Source organism: Histoplasma capsulatum (assembly GCF_000150115.1).
Source record: "Histoplasma capsulatum G186AR genomic scaffold supercont2.5, whole genome shotgun sequence".
In the NCBI taxonomy this organism is placed as follows: Eukaryota; Fungi; Ascomycota; class Eurotiomycetes; order Onygenales; family Ajellomycetaceae; genus Histoplasma; species Histoplasma capsulatum.
In genome coordinates, this window is record NW_025544805.1 from 2214920 (window position 1) to 2225114 (window position 10195).

Genomic DNA, 10195 nt, shown 5'->3' on the forward strand with positions numbered 1-10195 from the left:
AAGAAAAACTCTGCTTTTTTAAAATTCATCTCTATTAAAACTATAGTTTTCTTAGTAGACAGAACTAGTGATACTAATCTACAGCTCAAAAATATCAGTTAATCAAAAGATTTTACAGAGAATATAAAACAGCAGAAGAATTTATAAATTCTTATTATTCTTTAATCAGAGAAATGAATTGTCTGACTGCAGTTATATATTATACAGCAGATAATTATTGTAAATATTTAGAGAATGAAAAATATAGTTAATATACTGAAAATAAAGCTCATCAGAACAGATTGAGTAATTATATTAAATAATAGAAATATATATAATATTCTGATCACTGAGAAAGTAGTAATCACTCTGTGTAAAGTTTTTAATATCACAGAGATTCAGCTATCAGAGTAATGATACAACTATATTATTTCAGAAATCTCAGAATTTGTTCAGAATTGAAAAGATATAAAAATTTTCACAGATAAAATAATTAAAAGAGAGATATTGATTCAGATAAAGATGAAATCAGTGAGCTATCAACTCTTATAATATGAAATGAATTTTAAAACAGAGAAAATTATATAAATTATTTTCTTTCTCATTCTAATGAAGAGTTTCTCATTCTTCAATATCAGTAAAAGAATCAGATTAATTGAAAAGAGACTCTTAATAGTGAGATATAATTCAGAATATCAGAGATACTGTTATTTATCAAAATATATATAACTGATCAGATGTTTCAACTGCAGTGAGCTCACAGATTAATATAAAAAGTCAATAAATACAGAGTGTAAAAAAATACTGTAATATACTAACTGCTGTCAACTCTACTCAGCTGAATATTAATATTACTCTACTGTATTCAGATAAATAAACAGTATTCTCAGATATCTAATATAAAAAAAGTTAGCAGCTGTTCATTATTTTGATAATAGATATTATAGAGATATTCAAGAGCAGCAACAACTGTCAGTGCAATTAGCACTGATAATGACAGTAATAATATCTACATTATCTACTCAACTGATTTGAATTATAAAGCTGATACTCTGTAAGTAGACAGCTACTCAGAGCTCTATTAGTAAGAATAATATTATCTAATAAATAGTTTATATTGTGGGATGGTTGATCTTGTTATTGTTGTGGTCGCTAGCTAACTATATAAAGGTAATCACATGCGGTGGAGGGCCATCTGGGCAACTAGTGCCCAACACCCCCCCACACACCAACATGCATGATGTGTTCCTACAAATATTCCATGCTAACTATCTTAATCTAGATCATTCCAAAAACATGCTATATACAGAAATTTAATCATTCTTGCTGTTGCCAGTGAAAAGTTCTAGTAATTTAATGAAACATCTAAATGCCACTGTGTTCAGAGGTTTGATTAATCTGTCTGCTATCATATCCTCAGTGAGAACATAGTTAATTGAAATAATACCTTTGTTCAGTTGTGTGTGAGAATAGTGGAAGCAAGTGTTGATATACTTGCTGCATACCATGATCACAGCAACAGTAGCTAGATCAATTGAATCTTTATTATCTGCTCTGATGAGCAAGAGATCCTTTGCTGTAACAAATTCTAGTTCCATTATTATATTATACAATCATATTGCTTCATGTACTGCTTTGCTGAGTGCCACATATTCTGTCTCATTTGAACTTAAAGAAACACAAGATTGTTTGAATGAATGCCATGAAATTGATGCATCTGCTAACTTGAATATGAAGTCTGAGATAGATTTGTATTCACTGTTCAACAGTTCTGCTCAATCTGAATCTGTATAATCTATCAGCAGATATAATATGTTGAGGAATTCATCAATCTCATTCTTGAGGCCTTTATATAAGATGCCTAGATTGCTTGTTTCTTTTAGATATTGTATGATGTGGAGGAGAGTTCTTTATATCTTAGATGTAGACACAGTATTCTTCTGTGCTAGTAGAGATGCTGCTTATACAATATCTGAGTGTAATTTGACTATTAGATACTGCAAGCACTCTACTCTGTGTTGATATTGTTCTTTAGTGAACCCTTCTTCTTATTCTGATACAGAGGCATTGTCTATCTTCATCCCCTCAAGTATTGATGTAGAGACAGAGATGATGTCATCTAGATGGAAATCTTGCACTAAATGATTGATATAGTGTCTCAATGTCAATTTTATGGTGTCATCAGAGCAACATTCAACCTCCATACCCAAGTATTTTGAAAGTTCTTTCAAATCTTTTATTTCTAATTTATTGGCAAGGATATCAACTAGTTAATCAGCATCTGCTGAATCTTCTGCTATAATATGAAGATTATCCATGTAGATTGTCATATAAAGATGATTGCAGAATATGTGATGCTATAGAGCAGAGTTATAGAGACTAGATTTGAAGTCATTCTCACAGAGTAATGCTGTAAGAAAATTGTATCAAATCTTAGCAGCAGAGTTCAATCTATATAGAGAGTCTATAACAGTACAAATCATCATGTGTGAAGTCTCCATCTCAAATCTGATAGATTGCTGTATATAAATTGTTTTATCAAGTCAGCTGTGCAGATAGATCATAACTATATTGATCTGATGCAAGTTTCAATCTTACTTTGCTGCTACTGCAAACATCATGTGATTAGTAGTGTCATTGATAATGAATGCATATGTTTCTTCATATATGCTCTTCTTTAATCAATTGCTGCATACTACTCATTGAGATTTTTATAATATACCATCAGAATCTGTGTTAAGGTTCTGAGAGTGATCTTTTTTGACATAAACCCAGCAGTCAGAGGCCACTGACTCATCAGAAGAGATGTCAGAATATGAAATCATTGTTCAAATGTTTCTTCATTTCAAATCTGCAATTTTATATTCCATCAACTTTTGCCAATATTCATCAACCCCTTCATATCTACTAACAGTATTCTTATATTCTTTCAGAACAGAATCAGTGAGGGGAGAAAAGATATAGATAGTGAATGCTTTCACTGATCTTACTCATTCAGTGTTGACTAATTTGAGAACAGCAGCATTGTCAATGAGATAAGTTGCTGAACTTGCAGCTTTGAGTGTTGTATGATTAGTATCAATCTGTGGGGTTGTAGATTCCTTTGCAGAGAAAACAACATCACTGATGACAATTATTTTATCAGTTGTAGAACTTCAGAGACAGTAGATTGAGTTGCTATAAAATTCTATAAGTTTAAATATTTCTGCTCTGATGAATAGCTTATCAGTAGATCTTTGAGATTCATGAAGATGTGTGTAAACATCAACATCTAGCTCTCTAAAATGGCAAAGTTGAGATGAGATGTTGATTAGTGCTGAGAATGAGATGGTATAGAGGCATCATACAGATGCTTCATTGACATTGTTGATAGACCAGTATTTCTCATTATACAGAGTGATAGATGTCAGCATGTTGTTGGTAATTGCAACTACTGTTTTAAGAACATCTGCTCAGAACTTCTTCATATCCATGTCTATAAGCACTGCCCTAGCACACATCATTATTGTGTGGATTCCTCTCTCAGAAACACCATCTTGATGAGAGGATTGAGATGTAGTAGATTCCCAGATAGTGCCATTTTTGATCATCATTGTTGTCATTTTGTTTGATCAAAAGACATTATTGATATCAGTTCTAACTAGTGCTGGTGGTGTGAAGTCAAGATTTTTCATGAATTGAACCCAGTGAGTGTAAAATTTGATAGCTTGGTCCTTAGTGTGTAAAAAATAGATTCATCTATAATGAATGGTGTCATCAGTGATAAGCATATAATATTTAATCCCTTGATGAGATTCTATAGAGTAATCAGATATATCATTCAGTGTACAACCACCACCAGCAAGATCAATATGAATATGTTGCATTGCTCACAACACTCATGGCATGAAAGTTTGCAAGAACTTATATGTCATGTCTGCTTTGATGCAGCTATCACAGAAGAAGCCTGTTTTAGATCCTTTGATATAGATGCTGAATGATGAGTCCTTCACTAGTGTGATGATTGTGTCAGTGTGGATATGCTCTAGAGTGACATGCCATTCCATGAGTGTTCTTATCAGAAGATTGTGATTGCTAGATTGATTGCTAGATTTCCTCACAGTTGTCAACATTGTGTCTCTGTAATTGTAAGATTTGGCCATAAAATGAACAGTCTGAGATGAATGATGAATATCTATTTGAGATTCTTATTCTATTATCTTGTAGATCAATTCTTTGAATATACAAACAGTGATAAAGTTGACACTGTTCAGAGCTTTTATTGTAAAATAAGAAGAGATGGTATCAGATAGTTGATATCTGAAACCTTGATCTTCTAGCTTTGTGAAAAATAGAAGATTGACAGTGAGATTGAGGATTCAGTGAATATAACCCACTGAGATATCCCTCTCTTCTGATTCTAGAAGAATATCATCTATTTCCTCAACCTGTTCTACATCACTGTCCACAGTGGTTATCTCTAAATCCCTCTCAAACAACTTTGTATGCATCAATGAGTATCTTTCATCTGTTATATTAAAGCTTGCACAGGTGTTGAGATATCAAGATTTGAATATTATAGTGAATGATGTAGATAAAGCAAATGCTGTGTTGATACTAGATTGCAAGACAAGAAGATCTGATACTCTGATGTCAGTAGGTTTGTTGTCATTCTTATTCTTCTTCTTATTCTTTCTCTTCTTTTTAATATCCTCAGTGTTGTCAGTGCTCTTATTATTCTTATTCTTCTTTCTCCACCACTCAGATGCTTTGTCAGAGTTCAGATGATAGCAATTAGCCTTTATATACTCTGAAATCTTGCAGTATCCACACTGTGAGATTATGATGATGATTGTGATGTTATCATCATTATCATTGATGGCTACATTGACCTTTGAAGCTTTGAGATGTTCAGAACTCTCTGACTTACTCATCTGATGAGCAATTTATTTTGTGAGATCATCAATATCTAGATTGACAATCAGACTCTGATCTGTTCTGTAGAATATATCAAGATGTGATTTGATATAGATCCTCTGATAATCTTGAAGATCAATAATAAAGAAATCATAAAGATAGTTCTCATTACAGTCCTCTGTTAGTTATCACATGCAAGCAGACAGATAGTGATATTGATGTATATACATCAGATAATCACTGTTCTTGACATACAAGTGGGTAAGTTCTTTGAGAATATTAATCCTTTCCTTCTCTAGAGATATTGCATATACTGTACTTATCTTGTGTCATAGAGCTGCTGCATTGTCAGATTGAATGGATTCCATGATCAAACAGACAGAATCTACCAGAGATTGTAATATACAACAGAAGAGTAGCTTTGAATGTATCACTCAATATCATTGCTCAAGTGTTGATAAATCTTCAGATGGTTTCTGTTGATTCTTATTGAGAATATCTGCATCACTGATCACCTCTGCATTCAAGAAGAATGCCATCTTTCATATCTGATAGTTGATGTCATTGAATATGGTGACAGACTTTGTGTTCAATAAGATCTGCACTTTCTTCTGATATTTGTGAGCCAGTATATTCAGATCTTCTTCTGATATAGAGTTTGAGAAAGATGAAGATAGAGAAGAAGGTGGTGGAGGAGATGATGGCATATATACTGATATCAGTTACTTGCAGAGTGCAATAAGATCTGCTGCTGCCATGGTCACCATGCTGTTAGAATTTGGTGTAGATATTGACATAGAACTGAGTGTGCCATTCTTGAATTCCTTGCATTCTAGCATCTTGCCAGTATCTTGTGCTGAGCCAGAGGTTGTCATATCTTCCTCTGTCATTATATATTCAGTTTGATCACCTTCTGCTTCTGAGGTGGATTCTTATTCAGTAACAGAGGGGATGAACTGAGGAACCCTTGATTGTGAATGTAGTGTCTTCTTACATTCTGATATAGAGGTTGCAGATAATTGAGAACCACTCATAATCAATCTTAGAGGGTTCTGAATGAAAATAAATAAATAAGTTTTTGATCCCTTCAAGATAGTAATGAAATCTCTGCAGCAGTCTTGACAGTAATTTCATTAATTACATCACTTTTATAGGCAAAGAGCTCTCTTTTCAGGGGAATAATGTCTAACTCATTCAATATAACATCAGTCACAGCATATTCTAATTAAAACATCTGTTTTTATTAAAAATCTGCTATTCGGGCCATAATCTGTGGGATGGTTGATCTTGTTATTGTTGTGGTCGCTAGCTAACTATATAGGGGTAATCACGTGTGGTGGAGGGCCACCTGAGCAACTAGTGCCCAACATATATCAGATAATATTTAGCTTATACAGTAGTGTAATAGAGTAGTCAAATAATTAAAAAATAGCTTAATCTCAGTATACAGACTGCAGATCTGAAATTTTTCAATTTTATTTTATAGATAAACTTTGACAGCAGTTTATTAAATAATTTTTTATACTAGAATATTAATATCAGCAATACAGTTGATGCTGTAGAAATAATCAGTAGAAAAATCACTCTCTGCAGATCTTCTGAGTAAATACTGTCAAAGTAAATCTCTATTATACAGCAGCTCTATAATTTACTTTCAAGCAGAACTGTAAGATAATCTATATATAGAAGTTATATATATATTCTGATATCAAAACTTCTAATCATTTAGTATATAAATACTTTATATCTATAAATTATTGAGATGATACTAACTTAGAGCAGTAAGAGAAGAAGAGACTCTGAGTTATAATATATATATATAAAAACTTAAAGATAAGAGTACAGCAATATCAGTCTGTGTAAAGCAGAGATCTACTATAAATCAGTATCAACAGCTATCACATTCTCAATATATACAGACAGTCTGAGACAGATACAGTTATAAATTATCTAACTAATTTAAACTCATCAGTCTACTGTCTGATAGATAAGAATATCAATATTTGATACAATACTTTTGAATCAGAAACAGTGAATCTGCACTGAAAAGAGAAGCTTATTCAATAAATCAGTGAATATAAAATGAATTATATAAAAAAGATAGATATTTCAATCTATACAGTAGATTATATAATTGATTTTATCTTTTTCAATATGATTTTTACTTTCATCACAGTGTATCAAGATTTACACTGTGACTCAGATTATCAGTCAATGATTACTATACTATCAATAATATTTCAAATACAGTGAAACAGTATTTGAATCAAGATCACAGACTCTCAGCTGAAGCTCTTTACAGATTTTATTAGAAATCTTATAATAGATATATTTTATTCAGAGAGAATTGAGAATATAATACAGCTGAATAATCTAATTCAGTATTTTATTCAGAGTTTTCTAGCTGCAGCTCAAACAGTCAGTAAATTAGTTTAATAAAAACAGATTATAGCTTTTTGATAAACAGTAGAATGCTGAAGAGTATATCAGAAGCTTACTGTTTATTAGATAAAGACTATAAGATATCAATTCAAGAATATAGTATATACTACTGAGTCTCTAATCTAGCAAGCTTCTCACTGATTATAAGATAAGATTGAGTCTTATAGAGTATTGCTGAGCTTGTTCACTAAGTCAGAAAATAGTGCCACTATCACAGATTAAAATATAATATCAAGAAAAATATCTAGAATAACTAGCAATAGCTACAGCAGCAGTCTAAAATAGACAATAAAAATATCTAATAGAGTTTACAAGATAGAGTGAGTATTTAAAGTAGACATTGTGAAGAAGTATATATTTAAGATGAGCTTATAGTTGTACTATATAACTTGAGTATAAGTAAGAGATATGAAATAAAAGATAGAAGAGATAAGATAAAGAAATAAAATTGATTATGATTAAGAAGATAAACTTCTTGATTCTAAGAGTAATAAGTATATTTAAATACATTTGAGTTCTCATACAAATTATCTTACTCACTCTGCTCACTTACTTATTTTATTTACTAATAATTATAGTAAGCACAGTGATCAGAGTGAGCAGTTATATAATTTTATAGTAGTCTCAGTTGAGAATTATTCTGTTTCTGTATCTCTTCAGTTCTTATTCAATAAGCTCTGATTTATACTGCAGATTTATAATATTATTTTCTTTCTCTCTTTATAAACTGTTTCAGCAAATGTATAAATAAGTGACTGAGTCTTTTTTCATATTTTCTATAAATAAGATTCTTTTATTCAGATTACAGCATGATATCTTTCTTTCTTTATCAAGCTCATTTTACTAATATCATTGTTGCTCAGAGTTTCATTATACTCATCTATTATAATTACTATTTTGAACTTAACATTATATATTATATTCTTTCTTTACATAAGAAATGTTTGAAGTGTGTCTGTTGTGATTGTTATTGTGAATGAGAGTTGATCTCTAAAAAAGAGTGATTGAAACTGAATTGTGCTAAGAAAAAGATAAAATTGAATATTTAAATAAGTGAGAATTCAGTGAGTAAGCTGAGTATTTGTCTGAATGAACTGAGTAGTTCTCTGTTGAAGATTATTATAAAATTGAAACAGTTAAAATAAAGTGTGGATTTTCTTGAAGATTATCAATTCAAATTTCTTCATAGAGATCTGAAAGTTCTTGAGTTCTTAGATGAAGAGAAATCTTTCATTTCTTTTATTAAAATTGATTTTTCTATTCTTGACATTACTGATTATCTTATTTCTTTTAATGATATTATTTTCTTAAATTTTCTTGATTCTTCTGTAATTTCTGCTGTTGAAAATATTGAATTGTATTTTTTATATTCTTCAAATTCTTTATAAATTTTCAGATATTTTCTGAGATATTGTATTCTTTTTATTTTATCAAATAATATTTCTTATTGCTAATCTTTTATTTTCTCAGTATTTTCTCAACTTTATATTCTGATTCTCTGATATTTATTTCTGTTTGATATTGTTCTACATTTTCAGATACTTTTTTTAATAATAAGATATAGAAATTTGAATATATCTGTATTGTATTCAGTAGTTGAAGTCTGTAATTAACTGATTCAATTTTCTGCAAAATTTTGAAGAATTCTAGTTTCTTAAAGTTTAATTTATTATTTGATTTTTTAATCTTAATATTTTATTGCAGTAGAAATATTTTCTCTCTTTCTTTAAACTGAGATATCTTCTGATATCTTTTATTGTAGTATTCTTTGATTCATTTCATCACAAAATTAATATCTAATATCAATTGTTTATATAGCTTGTAAAATAGACTTGTTTTTTCTATTATTTTATTCATCAAATCTTTTATAAGTAGTTTTATTCTTTGTATATCTGATTCTCTTTTGTAGTTGATGAAAAATAGTATGAATTCTGTTGTTGTATTTTTTGAACTGTTGTATACTATCTATATCATCAGCAGTAATTCAATTTAATTATTTTATTGATAATTAATATAGCATCTGAGATACTGTTCAACTGTCTAATTCAATTTTTCTATCTATTTATTTATCTATAGATGATAAGCTGTTGATATTTTATTTTTAATTCTTATTTTAATCATCAGTATCTGTTAAAACTTGAATATAAACTTAATATTTTGATCTGTAATTATTTTCTCTGATGTTTTATAATTGATGAATATATTTTATAAAATTATATATACTGTTTCTGATACTGATATTACTTTCTTGAACAGTATAAAGTAGATGTACTTCATTAATCTGTCTGTTACTGTTAAGATAGAGTTATAATATATCTCTATTCTAGATTCTCTTGACTTTGACAATTTAATAATAAAGTTCATTACTATTAATATTCAAAGTTTTTATAAAACTGATATTGACTGCATCTTTCTATATAATATATATCTATCTAACTTACTTCATTAATATATATCACAATTCTGTATATATTTTCAAATATTTTTCCATATTTCTGATCAGTAGTACATTCTGATGATTTTTTTCATTATTTTATCAGTTCTAAAATATTCTGCAGTTATTATATTATAATTTTCTTGTATTATATTATTCTGTGCTGCTTTTGAAATATAAATCAATTCATTGTAATAGACTATTCTATTGTGTTTGATTATATTATTAATCTATTTATCGTCGACTGTAGCTTTTCTGATCTTCTAGATATTCTCATCAGTCACTGATAGAATCTTTATAACTCATATTTACTTATTGGATTGAATACTATTCGCTCTTTTAGATCTTTGATAATTATTGCTTGGTTTCTGACTTTTTTTTTATTAATAAGTCCAATCCTCAGCTTAGAATATCGGCTAGAATATCCTCTTTTTTCTTTTAGTA

General features: G+C 29.6%; 1 protein-coding gene across 1 annotated transcript; it reads right to left on the reverse strand.

Moving 5' to 3' along the window:
• Positions 1 to 5315: 5315 nt before the first annotated feature.
• HCBG_04695 (uncharacterized protein) lies at positions 5316 to 5765 on the reverse strand (the record flags this gene model as incomplete). The annotated part of the gene is made up of 3 exons (XM_045431744.1): positions 5316 to 5414; positions 5458 to 5521; positions 5602 to 5765. The coding sequence occupies 3 exons, from the start codon at positions 5763 to 5765 to the stop codon at positions 5316 to 5318; spliced, it is 327 nt and encodes a 108-aa protein (XP_045288297.1).
• Between the last annotated feature and the right edge of the window lie 4430 nt (positions 5766 to 10195).